This window comes from Equus quagga, chromosome 7 (genome assembly GCF_021613505.1).
Source record: "Equus quagga isolate Etosha38 chromosome 7, UCLA_HA_Equagga_1.0, whole genome shotgun sequence".
Taxonomy (NCBI): domain Eukaryota; kingdom Metazoa; phylum Chordata; class Mammalia; order Perissodactyla; family Equidae; genus Equus; species Equus quagga.
The window spans coordinates 14210468-14234260 of NC_060273.1; the positions used below are offsets into that span (position 1 = coordinate 14210468).

The following is a 23793-nucleotide window of genomic DNA, read 5'->3' on the forward strand; positions in this document are numbered from 1 at the left end:
AAGCTCATTGTCTCCTTGATATCTGTGGATTCTAGCCTAAGAATCCAGGGTCTAGGTACGTGCTGGGGCCGCTTTTAACACTATGACTCAAAGCATTGGTGGGCCCAGATGCCATCATCTGTTCCTTCCCCCACTCTTGTCCCTGGGTCTCTGCCTGTCTGCAGCAGTAGCACCCTGAGAGGACAGGCAGGGCTCACACCACAGGAAAGGACATCTCACCTTGGAGCTAAATCATACTCCCAGGAGGAATGTAAACTTTGTCCAGACCCTTGACCCCGGGAGCTTGCCCTGGACAACCAGCCCCAGGTCATGTTAAAACTATTTACCAGGACTCAGAAACACGGACTAAGGCCATCTGTTTGCCCACTAACACAAGGAACATGTGCTGGGAAATCCATCAACTGGTGACCCAATTTTCCTACCCAGATTTTCCCCTTGACCACTTCAAAGGACACAGGATCCCCACGAAATGGTGGTAGCAGATGGGGCCATTTTCTTGTCCTATCTTAGTATTTCAGGTCAGTGCCCAGTGAGACGATTCATTTAATCAACCTGTATTTACTGAGGTTTCTGTGCCAGGCATCAGGCTAGGGACCACAGGCACAACAGTAGACAAAACATGGCCCCTGTCCTCCTAGAGTTTACAATCTTGGCATGAGAAATAGGCTCTAACCATCGCTCAGTTCACCTCTGCGCCTGAGGAACACAACTGTATATATGACTATCAAGTGCTCAGTAAGTGTATCTCACATAATCTCGTCTTACTCACCAACCCAGAGGTAAGACTTCCATTATTCCCATCATACAGAGGGGATCAAGGCTATTAAGCAGAAATGCACACCTCAACTCTAGTCTGGTGAACTCCCAAAACTCCCAATCTTACTCGTGGACTTCCAAACATCACAGGCCCCACACCCAGACATGCCTCTCAGCTGGCTTTCTCCTAACACTTAGCAAGAGGGGTCCTTAGCTGCCACATCTCTAGGGACAGTCTTTGGCATTCCTAGCTATTTCCCACAGCCCATACTAGGCCCTCCTTTCAGGAAGTTACTGAACGCCCCAGGCCCGGGGCTGTTTCACACGTGCACTCATTTAGCAAACCCATGAGGGAGCGTCTCCCTTTTTACAGAAGAGGGAGGCTCACGGAAGTCGTCACTTGCCGGATCACCTTACTCCAGGTCAGTGATGATTCAGCATCCCCACCCTGGCTGAGGTACTGAACTGTATTTACTGACAACTGCTTGATCCATCAGGAAGTCAGAAATAGCCCTACAGGACAGTTATCAAAACATCCCAAAGAACAGTGAAACGTGTTACTTCTCTGGGGGAAAAAAAAAAACAAAACCTATGCAACATCAAACAGCTCTTAGCACCTACCATCCTCTTAGGTCTACTGGACGTCTTGTAATCAGGCCTGCAACCTGGCAGCTTTTTTTTTTTTTACTTTGGCCCACATGACTACAAACAAGCAAGCAAGACCAGCTTCTAGAAGGCTGTGAATTGCTCAGTTCATCCCACGCCCATGCGAGGCAAATACAGCTGGCTAGGTGCACAGTAACGTTAACACACCTGGCCTTTCTTACAAGACTCCTTTCTCCTTGGCCAGACCCACAGACCTACAAGAATGAAGAGTCTAGCCTCTGCTGTCCAATACAGAACACCAGCCACATGTGGCTCTTGGGAGTGGCTAGTCACAATTAAGATGTGCTTTAAGTATAAATAAATATACAATATACATGATTTCAAAGACTATTATCAAAAAGAGTAAAATTCCATTTTTTCCTATCAACTACATGTTGAAACTTTAACGTTTTGGACAAACAAAATGTTATTAAAAAATCAATCCCAACTATCTCTCTTTATCTTAATGTGGCTACTAGAATGTTTAATTACACATGTGGCTCTTGTTACATTTGTACTGGACAGCACTACTTCTAAAAGGGGGAGAGGAGCCCTGATCTATTTCACAGAAGACACGCTGCCCTCTTTGGTGGCTGAGCCCTTCACAAGCATTTCCCAGGTGACGTGGTCCAGCAAACTAATCTCCTCCAATTCCAGGAATACACCTCTGACAGGTTTACAGTAAAACTAGTTTTTAAAAATGTTTCATTTTTTAAAAATGACATGTTACGAACACATATCGCTAAAATGTTACTGACACATCACCCAAGTTTACTTTGAAAGAGTCTTGGTGAGCTGTGGGATCTAGCTGTCTGCTTCCTACCTGCATCCTTATAAACACTTACACAGTTAACTGCAGCCATATCATACTTTTAGGGCAGGTAACAACAGTGCATCAAATGTGTATTGTCAAGCTAAAAACAGGAAAGGCACCACTTCTTCCAGGGTCAATCTAAGACTCCAGAAAGGGACAGCTTCACCACCTGAACCCCAGCCAGATCCAACCATCCAGGACGAGACACACTCTCCTCTGGTGAGCTAAGAGGGTGACGGTGGGATTATCACAAGTCATGACTTTCTTCTTCACTTCAGTCAGGGAAACAGCATTCACCAACTAACACAAAGGCTGTGGACTGCTGCAGACACTTGCTACCGTGCTGCAAAGTTCAACACGACTCAGCGAAGCACCATAGTCCACTGAGGCATTTTATTTGCACGCACGCATTACATCCCTAGAAAAAGAATCCCAGGATTTTCCCTCCTGTGTGTTTTCGTCTTGCTTCTTCATGGTCCATGATGCCAGCTGAGGTTGTCAGTACAATGAAACTATGGAGAGTTAAAAAAAAAAAAAAAATGCTGGTGAGTTTTTCCTAAAAATAATTCAACATAGAGCCACTCTCTGGTACAGAAAAATGCCAACACTCCTCCACACTTAAGATGCCTTCCCATAATGGACAGACTAACGCTGCCGACACAGGCTGGAAATGCACGGGCATGGCTCCTGGAACCAAAAGACGCAAGGCCAGAGACCTCAGCTGCGTACCCTCACATGGCCCTGCCTTCAGCTTACACTGAGAAACAATGCCATCGAGCTTAACTGAAAACAAAGACTGGGAACTCCTTTAACTTCAAAATGTCACTGTCTGCTCTCAGGCAAGGAAACATGGAGTTTAAAGCATCGATTTAACCTTGCCTGAACTGCTGCTGCCACTGACTATATATGATCACAGGCAAGCTATTGTACTGACAGTCATTCAGACAATGGGAGTCCCACCTCAAAGTAAGACTTATAAGGCAGTACTGTCAACTGTGAGGCATTAAAATAAGCATGATAATTCCAATCAGCAGTGACTCTCTCTTAACACTTTGTCTGGAATACAATAACCAGGAAGTGGAAGTAGATTCAACCAGGTCAGCAAACACGGTTGGGGGCTTGAGATTGTAACCACAAATAGATAAACTAAAGCAGGTGATAATATAGCCTATAAGAGGACTATCACCATTTTTACAGATAAAGAAATCAAGTCTGTAACTTGCCTGAGGCCTTGCAGCTTTAAAGTAGGAAAACAAGGATTTAAACTCTTTTACTAGGTCTTTTACTAGGGATAAGGATTTTCAAACTGAGCTTCCCCAGAGGCCTAAGGTTCAAAAGTGACTCAGCCATAGAGGGGATCACTTGGAACATACAGTATGAACCACCTACACTGAGTGAACAACAGGCACTAAATAGGGGACACGCCTGTGTCTGTCAGCCTCAGGTCTCACACCGCTCAGAACCTGAAGCCTAACACGTGCAATGTGGCAACACACAAATAAGCTAACCCTCGAGTCAAGCTGATGAGAATGGCGACAATCACTACTGCTGTGACCCAAAAGACCTCAGCTCAAGTCTGATCGCATCACAGCAATTCTTAATGTTAACTTCTTTTAAATTATGAAAATCAACTCACCCAAACTGACGGGACGGGAGCAAGTTATTTTGCCATTTTTCTAGATCTTTCAGTTGCACGTCAAATCTGGGGCTGATCACTCCACACTGTAAAAGCATAACAGAAAACGCTGTTCACACGTCACCAGTAACAGAAAAGGTGATAACACAAAGCAGCATTCATAACCGCTTAAGAGTCATATACACCAACCAACTCAACATTTAATGGGTAACCATTCTGTGCACAATCTTTGATATGAATGCATCTGAAAACTACGCTGAATTAAGACTGCTTGCATAGGGAAAAGTAGTAAAATCCTGAAGAAGTCAGTAAGAGAGGTAGAACACGAGGCAATAAATACACGGCAGTGTCAGGTCACCAGCACGGACCCCTACGGGACAGCTGTCCCACAACAAATGACCACATTTCAAACAGCTAAGGGACCAAGTCTTAGGCAAACAAAATTGTAGTCACTTTTTTTTTTTACATAGTAAGGCTGAGACAAATGTGTAGGGTCTCACATCCTTCACCTAAAAGCTAAAAATGCAAAATACTACAATTTTTAAGGGACAAGCCCAACAGGCACTCAACTAAAATCTAAGAACCATGGCTCCACACCAATGAAGCACCGCCCTGCATTTCTGAAGCCTAATATCCTACAACCCCAGACAAATGTTTCCCAACTAATCTAGCAAAATGGATGGAAGGCAGAAAGAGCAGAGTTCTTACTGTTATCCCACCCATCTGCTACTAGGACACAGCAACAGCTACCCTCCAAAAGAGCTCTCCATGAGCCAAAGCGCTGCACTTCAATCCCATCATATGCAAATCCTAAAACACAACAAATGTTCAAATCTCCGCTCAGGCCACAAGAGCTTACCCGTAAATTCATACAAGGTCTACGATTAGAGCAACTGGGTTTAGAAAGCGGAAGCTGAGGGGGATCAACAGCCTCTTTAATTAAAGCTAAAAAGGAATCCCTGCTCAAACCACTGCTCTACAAATCACTGGAACACTTAAAAACATCAATGCAGAAAGGCTCTTGCTGGTTTTTTTTTAAATCAAGGGAAGTTTGCACTTGCTTTTTTTTTCCCCCAGGGGAAGATTTGCCCTAAGCTAAGATCTATTGCCAACCTGCTTCCTTTTTCTAGCCACCCCACCCCTCAAACACCAGTACATAGTTGTGTATAGTTGAAGTTCTGCTACATGAGCCACCACCACAGCATGACTACTGACAGCCCAGTGGTGTGGTTCTGTGCCCAGGAACTGAACCCCGGTCGCTGAAGCGGCACACACCCAACTTCAACCACTAAGCCATCAGGGCTGGCTCAAGGTTCCCCCTATTTACACACAAGAAATGATCATGTGAGAACACCCAGGATTAGTACCCTCCAAGTGTAAACTCCAGAGGACTAACAGAGCAGCTAGACAGTTGTGTGCGCACATCCACCCAAGACAATCATTAGAAAGATTCCAAGACACACGACTGTAAACCAAAGGAAACGGTGAGGTTAGAATTTACTGAAGTCTTCAGAGCAGTCACACTTCCCTAGGCAGAGGTCTGAGCCCAGAGAAACCGACAATGGGCCTGTCAGGCCCAACCGCCCCATGCCAGGAAGCCCACTCAGGTTCTGTCACACGATCCTGTCAGCTGCGCTGTCACCTGACTGTCCTCACACTGGGAGGAATGCAGAGAGAGGAATAGGGTAGACTAATTCTTTCTCCAAGCAAGCTACAATGAAAGCCCCTTCTGTGGCCTCCACTCCACGGCCCCCAGGCTTTCATTTACTCCAGCAGCAAAAATCCCTCTCATCCAGCTAGAATTAAACCAGCACACCCTCTCCCTCTCCCAAACCACGTGAATCTTAAGAGGATGTGATCAACACCAGAATTTTCTTAATTAATCTACAGTCTAACCACTACCTTATTTCTTCCCAGCCCCAGAATGTCGCCACAGTATGGGTACATCCATCCTTGGGGGAAAGAAACTGAGGCAACAATGTCTTCTAAGGAGGAAAACTAAGTTCAGAGAAACCGAAGTTTTGCCCAAAGTCAGGCCGCCAAGTAATTGGCAGGGCCTGGATTTCAACTGCCTCTTAGCCAGAATTTTTCAAACTCGTACACCACAGAACAATGATGCCACAAATGAGCTCCATTTGGGAACTGCTCTGTTCAAATTTGTTTCTCAAGCTATTATGTATAATGAATGTTTAAGAGGAATTTGGTTCACAGCACTTCAACTTTTTAACATCAACTCAAAACCAGACTTAAAATTACTCTTGAAAACTTTTCAAATCTCTCCAAGGCTTCACATCCAGTAGTTTTCATCTCACCTTAAGTATCCACACGTGAAGTTGGCGCACTGTGTAAGGAAGCAACTTTGTAAAGTGGGAACTGTTGAACTAGGAAATAACCTCACCAATCCGGCTCCTGCCACTAACCACAATTCACTTTCCAGGCCTCTCCTCCCCCATCTGTGTTGGACTACAGGATCTCCCACTCCTTGCAAATCTGAAAGCTACAAACTTGGACACAAACAGTGGGGTAGCAGCTCAGGGACCTTAACTAGCTCAACCTGCCCCCAACCCATGCAATCGAACCACAAAGTCAAACTGGTGGAAGAGAGCCACTAGGTTATGCCGACAAGTCAACTGAAAGACACGTGTACAGCCTATGGCAGCAAAAACAGAAGGACTAATACTGTTACTTAGAGAACCCCATTCTGTTGGAAAAACCCAACATAATCACCAAGACGACAGGAAGGCCAAGCCATTCACACTGACAGGCCAGTGGCCTGCGCCACCCCAAGTTCAGTGAGGTGGACAGCATACCTTCCAACGCCACTACTACCAGCTGTTCATTTTACCCACCCTCCACACCTTCCTTCAGACAGCTCACACCCCACAAACACTAGGTCAACTAGCTATTCTAGAGCAAACACAACCCTGGAGAACAAATGAAGGAAAATGTGATATAAAAAGCAATGATTTTAATCAATTCTTTAAGTAATTTTTTTTAACCTAACTGGTAAAGCAAGCACTCAATTTTACAAGGGCAATTACAACACCTAACACCCTGTTCACATAACTCTGAAGGTTCTTAAATGTGGAAAATGATCCATTCTTACCTTGTTTAACCTGCCCGTGAGGTTCACAACAATCTTCCCAGCTCTGTGGTCATCGATGATTTCAAATTCGCCAATGTAACCTATAAAACATAAGTCACTGGACTAAATGGCAGCTAACGACCAGACAGACCTAAACATTTATGCTCCTCTAGAGTCCTGCTGTCTGCCTGCTAGATTGTTCCCTCATGTCATCTCAGTGATTGTTTCTCTAAGAAGCTTAGACAAAGATGTTCTGTACCACAGCTAACTTTCACAGCCTAGTAATATATAAAATTTAGGGCACAACACCCCGAACAACCCACCCTGCAATTCTAAAAAGGGGATTAACTTCCCCTTGCCCCTCACAGCTTCCCACTCCCAAAGGCTACCTTGTGCCCAAGACGTGCAACAATCCTCCTTTCCATCCCAAGGAGCTCTTAGAAGAGCTCAGGAGCCCTTTCAATGACATGCTGCAACTGCAATATTACACAAAGAAAGGCCATTTTAGCTCCCAAACACCCAGCAGGGCATGTCACAAACTCCTCCTCCGGGTTCAGCTGTGCTCACCCACTCAGCGCCTCTGGAAGGGCATCACTTGTCCAGACTATGCTGTCCACAGCCCAAGCCAACGCAGCAGTTCCCAGGTATGACTGACACCTGGCTCCCTCACCTTCCCAGTCCTCTCCCCGACAATTAATTTTCACAGGACCGATTCCTTACATATTTTTACATCAAAACATAAAACACAGCAACGCACTTACCATGCTTCATCATCACAGTCAGAAACCGGACGATGACTTTGGAGCACGGCCTAATGAGCACCTGGCGTTTGCCCCTCTTCTCGGCATTGTTGATGCTCTTGAGAGCATCGGCCAGGACATTCATGCGCACCATTGTGGCTGTTCGGGAAAGACACACAGGGTTTGACCAGCAATGCCGACATCAACAGGCACCCAATCGCTCCACGGCCAACACATCCTCCTCTCTCTGCCTCTACCACGACGAAGTCTTCCTCCCTCTAAGCAGCTGGCTCCCCGGCCGCCACGGCAGGACATGTCAGCTACCAAAACCGAAACATCAGCTGCGGTCGGCCAGTTATCCAGAACGGGAGCTGAGAATCGCCGGCAATGATCCCCAAACTTCTGCAACGCAGCAGCAGCATCTGCACTATGAACACTGTCCTTTAAACCAACTAATTCAATGTCAGCCTTGTCCTAACACCCGAAAGATATACCTGACTTTCACCTAACACCCCTAACTACTAAAATCAGCTGTCTGTCCTTGTGCCATCTGAGATCGTCCAACAGCAGGCATTCCACAGCGGCAAACACAAACATTGTACATGCAGACTGGACTCTATCGCCCTGGGCACGAACTGCAAGACACTCACAAAGTTTTGAAAGCTAAAGATGGACATAAAGCATGCTCCAAGTGCCAACAGCAAAGATCCAACCTGCTTCCTGAAGTTCAACCAAGTGTCCGAAGGGAAACCCCGGGGCCCAGAAGATCCAGGTTAGTTCCCAGCAAATGCCACCCCAAGCAGGTTGCAGCGTCCCTGCCGAGCGGCCTCCGCCGTCCAAACTCCCGGGCGACCGCAGGAATAGGAAGGGGCATGGCCCACTACGGCCACCGTCCCCGACGCTTCCCGCCGCCTGGAGCCAAGGCGCTGCCTCAGCCACCAAAGGGAGGGGGTCCTGACACCACCGACCGAGTCGGGGCTACCGAAAGCTCGGGTTCCGCCAGCGCTGCGGCCTGCCCCCCACAGGCCCGGCTTCCCAGAGTGGAAAGCGTGGGGCGACCAAGCATGACTCTCCCCTACGCCTGCCCAGGCCCCCGCAAGACCAGTATCCCCGGCTCAGGCGGGCTCTGGCATCTTCGTAGAGCACCAAAGGCGAGCCTCAAGCTACAGGATGGCACCGATAGCCTACGGATGCTACTGGATACCTCAGAGAACCATACTCACCGGCACGGAAAGATGGCGGAAAGAGGACGGGAGGGGCGAGCGCACGGAGTTATGGGAAGCGGGCGGGCTATCGCGAGACTTTCAAAGGACCGCCAAAAAAAAAGATTGCCTAGTAGAAGGAGGTGGATGAAGGGGCAGAGCCTCTTCAGGGGTGAGCAGTAGAGAGTCGATGGCATCGACCTCCCCAGGTGAGGCCGTGGGGAGGAGATAGAGGTGAGGCATTAGCCGGAGTTTCCACTGCTTGCTAGCCCTTAATCTGTCAAAATTGAAAACGACAGCAAGGGCCTAGATGTATGCTAGTTTTATTGCAGTAACTGTTCACCCATTTAGAATAAATTTTGATACTTGCGTAATTTCATTCTTCTGGAAGGACCCATGGAAATCTGTAATTCCCTCTGCGAAGGGCCTTAGGAACTGGGATGGAAGATTCGCTTTTCTCCCTATACAGTTTTGTTTTATTTGAAGCATGTGTATATATTACATTTTCAAAACAGTCAAAAACTATTTTTTAATCAGTGGTTCCTTTTTGCCGCTCCCTAAATCTTAGAAATTATTTACTGGGGCTCCGGACGTTTCTTTGGAGTTCTGGGATACACAGTTGGGAAGAAAGCCACGGATGTTTCGAAATAAATCCTCAGGATTCTGAGCCAGTGGCTTTTATCTGCTCTTCTGCACCTGGACAAGAACCAATTTGTAAGTCTCTTGTCCTCTCTGAATCTTCCCCAGATGTATAAACTGGGGGTAATAATAAAACCTGACTCTTAAAGGCATTAAAGGTTATTGCGAGGATCCGATGAGATAATGGTGGCAAAGGGCTCGCCCAACCTCTGGCACGTAATAAGTGCTCAACATATGTATTTTGGCAATGCAAAGGACGGGAAGTTGTAAGTACTGCTTGAAGCCTGGGATCTCATCATCTGGGAGGGAATGAATTCTTGCTCCGCCCTCTCTGGAGCTGAGTGAGCTGACCTAACATCTAAAATAGTATTTGCAAAAAATTCAAGTCGGATCATGCAGTCTCCGAGGGCTCCCGTGACCCTCAGTGAAATCCAAATTCTTTACGAAAGCTTACAGGGTCCCCCGTGACGGGCACACCTGCCTCCTTGCACGGGCACACCAGACCTCACCCCGCACCATTCTCCCCGGCTTCCTTTTCTGTAAACACTCCAAGCATACTCCACCTCCGGGTCTTTGCATTTGCTTTTGCGTCCAACTTGAACATTCCTCCTCCAGTGAGCCAGAAGGCTTGCTCCTGGCTTTCCTCAGCTCTCTATTCAGTCACACACACACACACACACACACAGCCTCCTCCCGTTCCCTCTAAACCCATTGCCCTGCTTAATTTTTCTCCGCAGCACTGACCACCTGAAACATTGGAAGTTTATTTACTTTCCAAATTAAGTTCCAAGCAGGCAGGGTTTTCGTCAGTTTCGTTCCCCACCGTACTCACAGCTTCTAGAGAAGTCACCTGGCGCATAATAGGCTCTGGATACATAGCTGACGAATGAATGGGCAAATCGGTTTCCCCATCTGTAAAACGGAGATGTTACTACCCATCACTTGGAGTTACTGTGAGGATAAGTGAAATAATCCGTGTAAAAGTGATTAACACAAAACCTGGCAGAGTGAGTGCTCAGTCAAAGCTTATTAGTATATTGTCTCAGCACCCCCCCCCCCACCTCTTCTCAAATCCTGAGTGAACCTTGAGGAAAGGAAAGCTCCCAATTTGAACGTCTCAAGGGATATAGTTCTCTGGTTATAATTTACATTACAAAAGGACCACTTGCTTTTTTAATGAAAACTTCCTTGAAGAACTCATTCCCTATACACCTACGCGTTTTGTTTACTGAAAATGTGGAGTTCACCTTAACTGAGGGCCTTAGCAATAGTGGGGAGTTAAATGAATAAACCCACTTTCCTTCAAGAGCCTGACCCTAAATAGAAAAATAGCACCATCCACTCTCTTTATCCACTTCATTCATTCATTCATTCATTCAACAAACATCCAATGAGTGCCTATCATGTGCCAGAGGTTGTGCCAGGTGGTGAGAGGACAAAAATATCAGCTCCTGCCCTAAAGAGGTGCCCATCCCGGTAGGGGAGACAGACCTGTAAATAACACCACACCGGGCAGTGTGCCAGACAGGATGCCAACAGGCAGTGCTGTGGGAACGTCGAGGTGGCCTGGGAAGTTGCTAAAGCTTTCACAGAGAAAGTGCTATTTGATCTGTGTCGTAAAAGGTAACCACCACCCATTCATGACTCCCACTAAGTGCTTCCGGGAGATTAACTTGCTGACTCATCAGAACAAATGCAATTGCAATTATATAGTGCCCCCATGAGATCTGTACTCTTATCCCCATTTCACAAATGAGAAAACTAAATTCAATGTGAAATTGACTCAGTCTTAAAATTTTGCTTTAGTTTAAAAAAGTGAAAGCAAAAAAAACTGTGGTTACTTGTCTAAGCTACTAGATAAATTACTTGGGTTTGGGTCTACCGGATCCCAAAACGTTAGAAAGGGTGTGTGGGGCAGTAGCTAGTCTAGGCTTGTAACAGCTCCAAGAGATGGGAGAGCATGGAATCGTATAAAGGTGGCTAGACATCTTGGAACAGCTGGGCAGGAATTGGCAAATAGGGTAGGAGGGGAAATGGAGCAGAGGGCCATGTACAAATTGCCTCACAAGCTTGCGATTTATGCTCTAGACAAACTGGAACCTGCTGAGAGATCTTCAAATAGGATTGATCACGGTCTGAGTTGTTCAAAATAAATGGCAACAAGGGGAAGACAGTTGCTGGCATTAAATCACCTCTCCTAAAAACTGCCAAATCCTTTCATTGTTCTTGGCACAACTAACTCCAAACGGCCTCCTCTGGGCATCCTGTGAACCCTGGAATGACAGGACCTCCGATGAAGGTGGTGTCAAGGCAAGTGTCAAAAAGGGACTTTTGCTGTGGGCAGAGCGGGCACAGGGGTAGCTGAGCTGGCCTGGGGAGGAAGCCAGCCACGTGAGACGGCCTGAGAAGCAATTACAGCTGCCCGGTGAAAGATCAGCATTTCAAAGACTGGGCAACCACGGCCAGACCTATGGTGACTTTTGACTTTTGGGTTGACATTTCCCTTTTCTGGACATCACCAACCCCCCCAGGAAGCTCCAAAGAAGGATCTATACTTTTTTGGGGGGGCACGGGGGGAGGGGGCTCAGAATTTACTTTGATATTGACTCTGTTCCCAGGACCCATTAAGTATAGACAGTGAGGCCCAATGAGAAAACATCCAATTTGAGCTCTAATTTTAAAAAGTGTTTACAGTGTAGACAAGTCAGCCACCATTGACTGACTTACAAGCACCTCGTATACTGAGCTCGGAGCTAGGCACCGGGGTACACAGGTGCCCACGCAGGCAGTCTCCTCAAGCCTGCACCGAGCCCCTCCTGTTCTTCCAGCCTGGCCCTCTCACACTTCATCTTCCACCATCACTCATTCCTTATATTTCCATTTCCACCTAGCATGTTGCGTGGATGTTTGCTGAATGAATAAATTTACACCTTTTATTTCATTTTGTTGTTAAAGAGTATCTTATAGGCATGTAATGATCATACAAGGCAGCACATTAATCAGATTCATAAATTCAATCACAGAAACACTATTGGCTCAGGTGTAAAGAAAGTAGGACACAAGGAGGAATTTGAGCTTTATTTTTCCCCTTTTACACAAAACAAAGTAGAAGAAATAACAGAGGATTAAAACCTCAAAAGTGGTTAACTGGTAGAACACATATACACAACAAACCCGGATAGGAGACAGGCTTATTTACACTGAGGAAACACATGTAAATTAAGGTAATTTGTAATTTTCATATGAAACAATAAAAAAAAAAAAATCAAACATATGCTCCATAGGTGCCACTGTTTACAGCAATCTTGAAGGGGAGAAAACAACACTTATCTAGGGACAGATATTTCACGAGGTCCAGGTTTTACAGCATCAGTGCAATAAATTCACAAAACTATATAACAGCTCATTAATCAGAGTTTAAGAATTGTTCCCAAATATGTCACATTTTCGGCCCTCAGAGGTTCATTCCTACAGATTTCAACTACTCTAAATTTCTAGCTACTGAGGGAGAATGATTCTAGGATGCATTCCAAGAGTTACAAAATCTCGGTAGACCAGAGGCCAGCTATCATCGCCACAATCTGCTCTCACCAACAGCCCTTGCATTCTTCAGAGAAACAGCTACGCAAAAAGTCAGCCGCCAGCGTAGTCACCACCTCCTACGCCATATCTATGGAGACCAAAGCAGCCAGCATTACCATAAAATGAGAATCCTGAGCTTACCTTCAAAGGCTTATTCTGGTCTTGAACGATTAGTAGGATAAGATTATTTTCTACTGAAAGGAACCTTGATTAAACACAGGACGACTTCTGTCCTTTTATTGGCTGGTCTCAGAGTGAAGGTCAGAGACGTGAGTCTTAACCTATTCTGTACTTTACTTTCAGGCAGCTGCAAATCTGAAATTAAAAGTATGCTAAAAATCCTAAACATGACCTTTTGGAAGCCTGCTATTAAAAAGCCTTTAAGGATCTCCTACCTTGAAGTCTAAGTGCAAGGGGACCAGAACTCTAAGCCTGTCACATTCCCCATTCGAGAGGAAGGATCAACGTTTCCTACAAATTGCTAAATTTTGCACAAGGGAGAAACCAACACAGACAAGGGCACGGAATTGGTCTCGTTTTATTCCATGAGGATTCTTCTCCCACGGTATACAAACAGAATGAGGAATGGATCTTAATTGGTCTCTTCATCAGGAGCGGTGGACGTGGTCTCTACTCCCGTGCCAGACAGCTCTCAGCAGACTGGAAGTAGACAGGAGAACCAGCTTCCTGCAGCCGCAGACCACTACCTGCTACCTGGCGAAAGCCACAACCAACTGGAACAATTACGCAGTCACTGTTAACTGGACTAAGGGTGAAGTTCACCACTACATTATTGTAAAGGAAGCTGCCTAAAAGTAAGAACTCAGTTAACCCTGGGTGAGAAAAATCAAAACAAGTCCTACTCACAAATGAGTTGTCCATAGAAGGCCAACTGATAGGGGTGCACCGCTACACTTGACATGAAGACACTATGCGTACGGCCTCACTCGGCAAGTCAGAATTTCTATTAATTAAGGGCACAATGAGGGAGAGCAAAGAACTACTTCTGTAACATTTGAGTATCCAGGGAGCATAATACAAACTGTTCCCAAGGACAATGTACTCGCTATTAATCATCAGACGCATTATTCGTTTTTCTTTTCTTTCTGTTTGAGCAGCTTGTTTATCTCCCTTTTGGCCATTCCAATGTACTTCGAAATGATTCCATGTTGGTTTAGTCCAGGAAGCAACAGTACGAAAGTCACTTAAAATAAAGAAACAAACAAAATTAAGGAGGCTGTAATTAACTTCCGAAAGGTTACTACATTTTACAGAAGGTAGTTTCCTGGACTATCAGACATTCTAATGGGAGGAAGCAATAGGAAATCCAGGACTTTCATTGGTATTTATCCCCAGAAACTTCTGCCATCATACCTCCCCACTTCAGATAACACACTGCTTGTTTTGACCTCTTGCACACGACTTTCTATCTTGGTTATTATGTTCTCTGTCTTAACTTCCTATAAGACCACTCACCCCCTGAAAACAAGGACCTGGCTGTAGTCATCTTTCTATACTCCCAACAGGTCCTTGATCGCAGCCTCAAACTTGGTGAGCCCCACATCTCTGCTTACTGACGAACGTCCATTAGCCCTCACTGGCCAGGATGTGCCTGGAGTTCTTCCTCAGAGACTTACCTATCAGGTAGGTGAGAAGAAGGTTGTGGACTTGCTGTCCCACCCAAGCAACCGCAGCAAGAGAAATGATCATGGTCATGAAGTACTAATAATAGAAACAACAAGGAATTATCGACTCCTGGAAACAGGCTAAGAAGCATCGCTTTAGGAGGCTGTTTCAAAGGTTTGAAAATAATTCAGTTTTTATTACTACTTTTCTTTAAAAATAGTTGGTATCTATATATTATATAAAACCCACAGAAAACTCCCTTAGATCTTCTTTACAGAATTTAGAATTACTGTAACTCTATATGTAAATTAAATAGTTTATAATATAAATTACACTACTTTCGTTTTGAGGAAGATTAGCCCTGGGCTAACATCTGCTACCAATCCTCCTCTTTTTGCTGAAGAAGACTGGCTCTGAGCTAACATGCATGCCCATCGTCCTCCACTTTATATGTGGGATGCCTACAACAGCATGGTTTGACAAGTGGTGCCATGTCTGCACCTGGGATCCAAACCGGCGAACCCCAGGCCACTGAAGTGGAACGTGCGCACTTAATCGCTGCGCACCGGGCCAGCCCCAAAATTACACTACTTTTACAATTAATAACTTCATATAGTATCCTCAGGTGAAGCTAAGAGATAACAGAACAAATGCTTTCTAAGTATATGTCTTTTATTTTTATTTCAGTAAGTGAAAAAGAAAAGAAACAGAAAAATTTCACTCAACTAAAATAAAAAATTAAATGCAAAATATAATTCTAACTTCCAGTGATTCAGTCTAACTAATACAGACAAACATTTATGAATGTTCTCAAAGAAGTTAAACCCATGGATGATGATAAATATCAAACTACAACTATTAAAACAGAAAGACTCACTAGGCCACAAGGAAGTAAAAATGGACTCAAGCTTAAAATTTTGCTTTACTTAAATAAGTCAGAACAAAAAAAGTACCATTTTTGGCTTTTCCTCCTTCAGTGTGAAGAGGCGTCTCCACCAGCCCACAGCTCTGCGTCGAGTTTTGACTAGATTGTTGCAAATTTCATGGAATCTTTGCTGTTGCTCAGTGGTCCTAGAAAAACAATTTCCCCTTCGCTGTAAGCAAACTTCTGTATTGCTTACATAACAGAAATACACCATCCCTTCAAATTTATTTTTTTTACTTTTTTTGAGAAAGGTTAGCCTTGAGCTAACATCTGCTGCCAATCCTCCTCTTTTTGCTGAGGAAGACTGGCCCTGAGCTAACATCTGTGCCCATCTTCCTCCACTTTATATGTGGGATGCCTGCCACAGCATGGCTTGCCAAGTGGTGCGTAGGTTTGCACCTGGGATCCTAACTGGCGAACCCTGAGCCGTGGAAGCAGAACGTGCGAACTTAACCGCTGTGCCACAAGGCCGGCCTCCCTCAAATTTAAAAAGCTATCTCCCAAAGAAAGTCCAAATAAAAAACAATGATTCACCATTATCTTATAAAAGTGAAAAAGTTCTTGTACCATTGAGCTACCTTTTCTAGCACAAGAATAAGTTTTTACATAAAGACACATGCATAGGTGTACAAAGTAATGGGAATCTTTGCTTCTAAAACCACATTTGGTTAATGAAAATAAGAGAAGACTCATGACTACTATGGGCCATGCAGAAATCAGTATACATTAGTTTCTCTATTCCTACATCATTTTTCAGATCCTAATGAGTCCTGGGTTATAGCCCAGAGTCCCACTATTTTGAGGAAGACGTGACGTTTCTCCCAAACAGCTGTATTTGAGCACTCTTCATAAAATAATAACTACTAGCATTCAAAGCATAATACCCTCAACTGGGCTTCATATATTTGATGCCAGGGCAGCAACATACAGCTCAAAGCCAAATTCTTTACAAATTTTGTCCCAGTGAGGGAAAATATAATCATAAACAGCAGTTAAAAAAAAAAAAAAGATCCTCCAAGAAAGCCCTTTTATCTTCATAACGTTTTTTGGCTTCTGATCAAATGATTTGCCTCTGTGCTGCCTTGGCTATCTAGATACAATGGCCGCTACTATGAAGTAGGCCCTACGCAGGGCTATGTGTGACCTCCTCTCCTCTAGTCCTTGTCCCTGTAAAACTGCAGTCACAGATACAGCAGGAGAGTTTCTGCTGAGCCCTGAACTTCTTGCAAACAATCAGACCTTGTATGCTACCCATGGTCAAGGCTAGGTGGTGGCTATGCAACAGTGTTCTTCCTTCCCCATAAAGATCAAAAAATAAAACTGCTCTGTCGATAAGACTGAGCCACACGCTCATTACCATGACACTATCAGTGTTTATTTGTGAAAACCTTTCCCCAAGAGTTATGAATTAGCAGATTAGAATGTCATCTGGCTAATAAAGTCAAGGTCAGAGGTTGATTCCTGTTGTTAAATTGTTACATTGCATAATTACAAACTTGCCCAGAAAACAGCATAATTCAATCCATTATAACACATGAAAAACAATTCAAAGGACATTTCCCAATACTAATCCTTTCTGCTATGGGGGAAACATCTTTGAATTAAACATGCTTAATTATCCCATAACTGAAGCAAACTTCCCCAAAATGTCTGAATTTGTTCTCAAAAGTCCATGAAGCATACATTTAAAATTCTTATTTTTACAGAATTATTTTATAATTTGCTATTATGGGGGGAAGAAAACCAAAGGCACGAGTAGACTACTCATCAAATTAAAATACACAACCAAGGGAGAATAGAAGCTAGGAGAAAAAAATCTCTTCCAGCATCTACTTGTGCTCACTATTTGGATCAAAAGTGAGAAATGCAACATTCCAGAGGGAAGTTAAAATACTTTACTATCATGGACAGCCACTTAACTAGATCTTGGGAACTCATAAGTAACCGACTGAAAGGATGGTATAAACGAAATGAACACCCCCCGTATATACAGTTTGAACCTATCCTGAAGCTCTTGCTATGCATTTAGCTGACTCCCACTGCACTGCGTCAAGATCTCAACCTTAAACACAAGATCAATCTTAAGGGTCAAAATATCTCACAGCAGCCTGAAAAGCATCTAACAGAAAAGTAGAATTCAATAAATAGTTGCTAAATAAATGGACAAAAATCTACCAGTTACCGTTTTCATATTCGTTCAAAAATAACGTGAAATTATTATACTATCTTAAATATCAATGGAAATAAGTGTAAAATGTAAGTGTACTTTTATAGAAAGCTCATTATGAGCTCTGCTATCCTTGATAGCATTACCTAAAAAAACCTCACTTCTATTAAAAAAAAGGTCTAGAAAGAAAAGAAAAGGTCAAAATAAATGCTGGACCGTAAAAGAACTATGGCAATATAAGCAGCAGAAATTCACGATTTATATCTGAATCAGCTAAGAAATCCTTCACATAAAAGCAATAAATCTCACCCTGGGTACCCGATGGTTAGACAATTCTCTGTATTTACTCAGAGCACATTAATAACCGCCACCAGGTTCAGGAACTTCTCAGAAATTAGATTGGCAGATCCTTCGGCCACCTACCATTTATTGGAGCCAAAAATTCTAGGCGCCAGAATGGGAACAAGGTAGTCAGCCAAGCACAAAAACATAACAAAACAGGAAACACCGGACAGAACAGATGGATCTAGATAGTAGATAGTCCTGTTTAAAAAAGAAAAAATTAATGAAGGTTAGAAAACCATAGCTATTATTCCCAGATGAAGATGCTTATTCACTTAGTCCTCTGGTTCTCAAAGATGTTATTTGCCCTTCTCTTTCTTCCCTTTTTTTTTTTAAGGAATATTAGCCCTGAGCTAACATCTGTGCCCATCTTCCTCTACTTTACGTGGGATGCCTGCCACAGCATGGCTTGCCAAGCAGTGCATAAGTCTGCACCCGGGATCTGAACCGGCGAACCCCAGCCGCGGAAGCGGAAGTGCCAACTTAACCGCTGCGCCACTGAGCCGGCTCTTTTCATTCTAACTTTCCCACGAGTGGTTGCTCAAAACCTTGGTGACATGATGACATCATAGCTGCAATGGTTAATGTAAATACTAAGAAAAAAAAGCTCTTTGGGGTCCTCAATACTTTTTACGAGTGTGAAGGGTCCTAAGACCAAAAAGTTTGAGAGCTACTGATTTATTCAACTGCATTAGGTTACCAAGTTTACATAAGCACTACAAATTCTGAAAACTAGGCGAACTGATCTAAGAAAAGCATTCTTTACAGATTATACATTACAAAAGACATAAATGAAGGCTGTGTATGACCTGAGCCCTTCTTATTAACATGCACAATGCAGAGTAATTTAATAGCTCACTTACAGAAACACCAAAGAAACCACACCCATGATAGCAGGTGGAAACCAGGCTCTTTCCCATCGGAGGACTTTATCAGCCATCAGCATCACTTCTCCCCATCCTTGCAGCTGCTCTTCCAGACTTGCAGTCTCTGCAGCCTGCGCAGGATCAACATTTAAAGCGATCACCGGACCACTCTCAACATCTCTGTGCATTCTGGACAGTTAAATTCTTCTAAGGCTCCAAGTGTGTGAAATAGCTCTTCACCAAATCACTATCTTAAGCAAGTTAGTTTCTAAAAAACTGCCATTTTGGTACCAAAGACGGAAATCAGTGGAGGAAAAAAACTATCATTTAATGGTCCCCTTTCAAGTGCAAGCACTGGGCTATTCTTTACGTATTACGATATAACATAATCCTTACAGAGCCCCTCAAGGTAGGGATAATTAGACCCATTTTACAATTAAAGAAAGGGAGCTCACAACGGTTAACCAACTTTCCCAAAGTCATGCACTAATAGGTGGCAGTGCCCAGAGCATAAAATTAGACCACTTTAAATTCGCTCATTTCAGGCGGTTAGAACTGATCTGCTGTGTTGTCATTCCAGTGATTTTAAACCCCTCCTTCGGAAAGCATCGCCCTAAACAGCATTCAATTTCTAAAATAGCTCTTTGCGTCATGGAATCATTTAGACGTTGGCATCATTTACACAATTAAGGAAAATTCTTTCCTCAAATTCTAAGAGGCATTTTAAGCTCAATATAGCTCCTCAATACAGAGCTTCTTACACTTCGCAGGACATTTTAGTTAGGCTTCAAATTCCTCCACAAATCTGACAATTAGCTGAAAGCAGACTTCTAGGATGAGCTAACATGGCAAAAAGCCCTTAAGCTGATTTTGGTAGACGGAAAAATAATTGGAACATGTCCTTATAGATGTTATTACAGGGAAATATGCAAATGACAGGGGACAGTGCAGCTTAATCTTAATAAAAATGCTGTCTGTGCCACACTAATCACACTTAGGTGATCTCAATATTTCTGACTTTATATACCATGTTTAATATAGTAAAATAAGAGATTACTATGTGCCAGAAACTCTGCTAAGTATTTTATATGCTTTTTTAATCCTCCCAACAAGCTAAAAGGAAGGTGTTGTTACTAAAATCATTTTACAGAAGAGGAAACTGAGATACACAAAGGATAAGAGATCTGAGTACAGGAAATATAAGGCCAAAGGCCTCATTCTCCTCAAAGTTAACGCTGCTCTGCTGGAAAAAGCAGTTGAGCTCCTGGCCAAGATCTGTCATTTCAATAGCTGTGTGAACTTGGAAAACTTCTTTGCACTTCGATCAATCCTCTTAAAAGGAACCGGGCTGGGGCTAACCATGCTAAGCATTGAGAAGGGGTGTGGTCTGTGTGTGTGTAACGGTGCAGGTTCCGCGTTTCTAAAAACCAATGCAAAACGAAAATCACGCACAATCAAAAACTGCTCTGCAAAGTCACTTAATTCTTTAGCATCTGGGCTCCTGGAGAATCAAAAGTCAAAAACTGGATTCTTTCCTCCCTGTATTCATCGTGTTTGTGGCATGTGGCCTGCCCTTGCGTGGGGAAAGACAACGGAGAAAACGCACGGGTTTCTCTTGTTTTTGCCTAGATCTCGCCGTGAAATTCGCAGTGAGGTTGAACTTGCCCGCCTGCGATACAACCTCACTCATGTGCAGCTCCTCTGGACCCCTGCTTTATTTCTTAAGTCGTCCTGTGACCCCCAGACAAACGCCAGGCCCTCCCACTGTCCTTCCAGCTGGACCCCACTCCCAGGCCCCTGCGGCGAGCTCGCAGCCTCCCGGCCGTTTTAAGCTGTGTCAGCCCTAACAGAACTCGACAGCAGCCCTTTGACCCTCCAACCCTGCCCAGGTATTGGAGAAAAAAAACGAAAGGACATTCAGATTAAGATCAAAGAGGGGGAAACCCGGATGCGGCTGGGGCCTGGGCCCAAAGAGCGCTCGGCAGGCCCCTCGCGGCCCTCTGGCCCAGGCTGCACCCCAGGCTTGTCACGGCGCCCCTCTCCCACTTCCTGCTGAACCCCTATTCGCGAGGACTGGTCACGCGCCCTCCTCGCCCGGTCGCGCACCTTCCCCAGGGCACGTTAGGGGTCCACACGACTGGGGACTGCCTCGCAGGAGCTGCCCGAGAAGCCCGAGGGGCAGGCGTCGTCGCCGGGCCCGCCGCGGTGAGAGGAACGAGGCCGCAGCACCGCCCGGGTGAGCCCACCCAAGTCTGGGGGCCCCGCTCCGTGCCCTCGCAACGAGGCACCGGGACTCACCAGTAGGTTGGTGCTGCGATTATCTCCCTCCGCCATCGTCCCCGAGGTGCCGCTTCTGCGAGCGTAAGCCACCCTCCAACGCAGCCTTACCCCCGACACCCGCGCAACGACCCCAGCGCGAGGACACGCCCCGCAGGCTGCTTATATAGGCTGGCTGCCTTTCCCGACAGCCCCCTCGAAGCTCGTTCCTCATTGGGCAGATCAAGCGCAAGCTTCAGGGCAGCCGGACCAACCGCCGCCCAGCGCATGGCTTGAAATCGAGGTCAAAGGCGAGCGAGGCGGAGCCAGGCCGAGGGGGCGTGAACGCAGGTTGACCAATCGGCGCCCAGGGGATGTGCGACGCCCCGCCCAGGCCTTTCGGAGGCGGGTGAACTGCGGGTGCTCCGAGTCTGGTTTGGCCTCAGTAGCCTCAGGGTGGACCGTCCTCTGCTGGATCTCAGAGCAGCTGAAGAGCCTCTCTGGAATGTAGTCCTCGAAGAAATATGCCACGCAGTAACGGGCGGAGGGCAGAGATGGGCCTGTGACGTCAACCTCGTTGTGATTAAGGGGACCGGCTGGGATCCTCCTCCCGACCAGGCACGTGCCCTCGCCCTCGCTGTGCCCGGGCGGCCCTCCCTTTCTTTTAATCCCCGCTCTGGCCACCCTAGCCAGGCCACTGGGCAGCTTAGCCTAGACTTGTGAGTCGAAGACTCGTGCCCTCTTGAGGTCTTGAGGACAAATGAAAAGAGCTATTTATGTAGATTTTCTGCAATTTTTTCCTTGCTATTCATCAATATTCGTCAACCAATATTCATCAATCAATAGCAATATCCTTGCTATTCTTGCAATAAGGCCTTAGCTTGATGGGGGGCGGGGGCGGGGGGGGGCGGTGCTGGACACAGTTTGAGAACTTGTGAAAAATGCACCGACTTATAAAGTTGGCTTATTTACATGGAGTCTTTATGCAAACTCCTTGTGTGGCACTTCAGTTACTTAGGAAACTACGAGCTTCCTATCCCAAAAGGGACTAGTTGTGACAGAACCTTTCTTACCTTCTAAGCCATGCTAAGGAAAAATGTAAAACCCTCTCATAAGCAGTGGGATTCATAAGCAGTTTAGGAACTAGACGACCTATGGTGAGACACTTCTGCATCTTTTCTCTCCAGGATTTCAAAATGCATTAACTCAGGACAAACAAAGTCATGCCAAATGTTGACCTGGTCAGACGTCTGTTTTGGGAAAATTTATCATAGCTTTTAACTTCCAGTCTTTTATCCTTTTGCGGTCATCTATTTTATGCCATTGAATTTAAATTTACTTTAAAAGCATTCCTTAAATAACTAGCAGGTTCTTAAAAGAGTACAGGGAAGGCATAAAGAAATTTGAGAATACAGCTACAGACCACATGCAGCCCATGAGCAAGCCAGGGAACAGGAGCACTGTGAATTTCATGCAAGGGTGTGAAATTTGCCATGGATCTTTGAAAAAAGTAAAGCATCTGGATCAGGTATAAACACTTGGGGAGGGCGGGGGTCTTTGCAAGGGAAGGAGACTCTTCAGTAAAGTGTCATTTTGGGGAATGTTGGGGGAAAAAATAGGTGATGTAGGTAGGAGGCAGCCAGTTGATAAAGAGACCCCATTTTGGGAGATTTTAAAGCTATTGAGTTGCAGGCCCCCCCCCCCACCTCTTCAAAAGAAAATTAAAAGGTCCCAATCAGCAGCCACCTAATTAGTGCATATGTTAAGCACTTTTTCTGAAGGCAAAATCTTGCTTATAGGCACAGGAACATGTACTTCCAAAGCAGAGGCCAAGGAGTTATTAGGCTTTAAAAACTGACAATTCCACTTTGGGAAACCAGCTTTTGCTAGAGAACGCTGCTGGTTTTCACCCAAGTTCCCTATGTACAACTTACGAAGAAGGACTTTTCAACACCAGCTTGTGAGATTGAAGTAAGTGGAAAAAATTGAAGCAACTCAAGCAGCACAAGTTCTGCACAGAGCAGTTTTGTGACTCAAGGAAATGTGTTCCCAGACCTATTTGCCGCTTCACAGCCTAGGAGTGCTGCTATAAGCTGCATCTTTGGCTAAACTTACAACTGGCATAATTATTTTTTTTTTAAAAAAAGAAAAACCTAGCCTTAGTGTAGCTTCCTTTTGTGCTGTTTTTGTACTAGAAGGACAGGATGTGATCTTTTGAAACGTGCCAGATGACTGAACAGTTGACATAATCAAGCAGCAACAAATGCGGTCTGACTTCTAGATGTTAAAAGGAACGGGACATTTTAATTCTATTTTCCTTCAGAGCTTTCATACCCTAGGGAATATACATGTCAATAATGATCTACAGGAGTTTCCTTTTTAAATATTGACGAAATTAATTTTAATAAGTTGCACCGTAATACTAAGAACTTTCCCACTGAGGTACAATTCCCACTGCTGTTCAAAAATAGAACTTTGAGGGTAAAAAATTTACTTTTTTGAAAATTAAGCT

The 23793-nt window shown here is 44.8% G+C and overlaps 2 protein-coding genes across 2 annotated transcripts; both read right to left on the minus strand.

Moving 5' to 3' along the window:
* Positions 1 to 2593: 2593 nt before the first annotated feature.
* Positions 2594 to 8946, minus strand: RPS15A (ribosomal protein S15a). The gene is made up of 5 exons (XM_046666920.1): positions 8900 to 8946; positions 7698 to 7835; positions 6958 to 7037; positions 3852 to 3937; positions 2594 to 2727 (listed from the first exon to the last, which is right to left on the minus strand). The coding sequence occupies exons 2-5, from the start codon at positions 7828 to 7830 to the stop codon at positions 2634 to 2636; spliced, it is 393 nt and encodes a 130-aa protein (XP_046522876.1). The 5' UTR covers positions 7831 to 7835; positions 8900 to 8946; the 3' UTR covers positions 2594 to 2633.
* A 3614-nt stretch (positions 8947 to 12560) lies between these two features.
* ARL6IP1 (ADP ribosylation factor like GTPase 6 interacting protein 1) lies at positions 12561 to 21458 on the minus strand. The gene is made up of 6 exons (XM_046667968.1): positions 21324 to 21458; positions 19023 to 19156; positions 18241 to 18360; positions 15679 to 15796; positions 14737 to 14821; positions 12561 to 14303 (listed from the first exon to the last, which is right to left on the minus strand). Exons 1-6 carry the CDS (start codon positions 21357 to 21359, stop codon positions 14185 to 14187), a joined length of 612 nt encoding a protein of 203 aa, XP_046523924.1. The 5' UTR covers positions 21360 to 21458; the 3' UTR covers positions 12561 to 14184.
* Between the last annotated feature and the right edge of the window lie 2335 nt (positions 21459 to 23793).

What these genes read in the sequence shown, in the direction of transcription:
- RPS15A (XM_046666920.1), bottom strand. Translation starts at nt 7,830, where the DNA reads ATGGTGCGCATGAATGTCCTGGCCGATGCTCTCAAGAGCATCAACAAT. An exon ending in GACTGTGATGATGAAGCATG is followed by an intron (nt 7,038 to 7,697) that starts GTAAGTGCGTTG and finishes TATGTTTTATAG; the next exon opens with GTTACATTGGCGAATTTGAA. An exon ending in TCACGGGCAGGTTAAACAAG is followed by an intron (nt 3,938 to 6,957) that starts GTAAGAATGGAT and finishes ATGCTTTTACAG; the next exon opens with TGTGGAGTGATCAGCCCCAG.
- ARL6IP1 (XM_046667968.1), bottom strand. Translation starts at nt 21,359, where the DNA reads ATGGCGGAGGGAGATAATCGCAGCACCAACCTACTG. An exon ending in ATTTTTGGCTCCAATAAATG is followed by an intron (nt 15,797 to 18,240) that starts GTAGGTGGCCGA and finishes TTGTTTTTCTAG; the next exon opens with GACCACTGAGCAACAGCAAA. An exon ending in TCTTCTCACCTACCTGATAG is followed by an intron (nt 14,304 to 14,736) that starts GTAAGTCTCTGA and finishes CTTTATTTTAAG; the next exon opens with TGACTTTCGTACTGTTGCTT.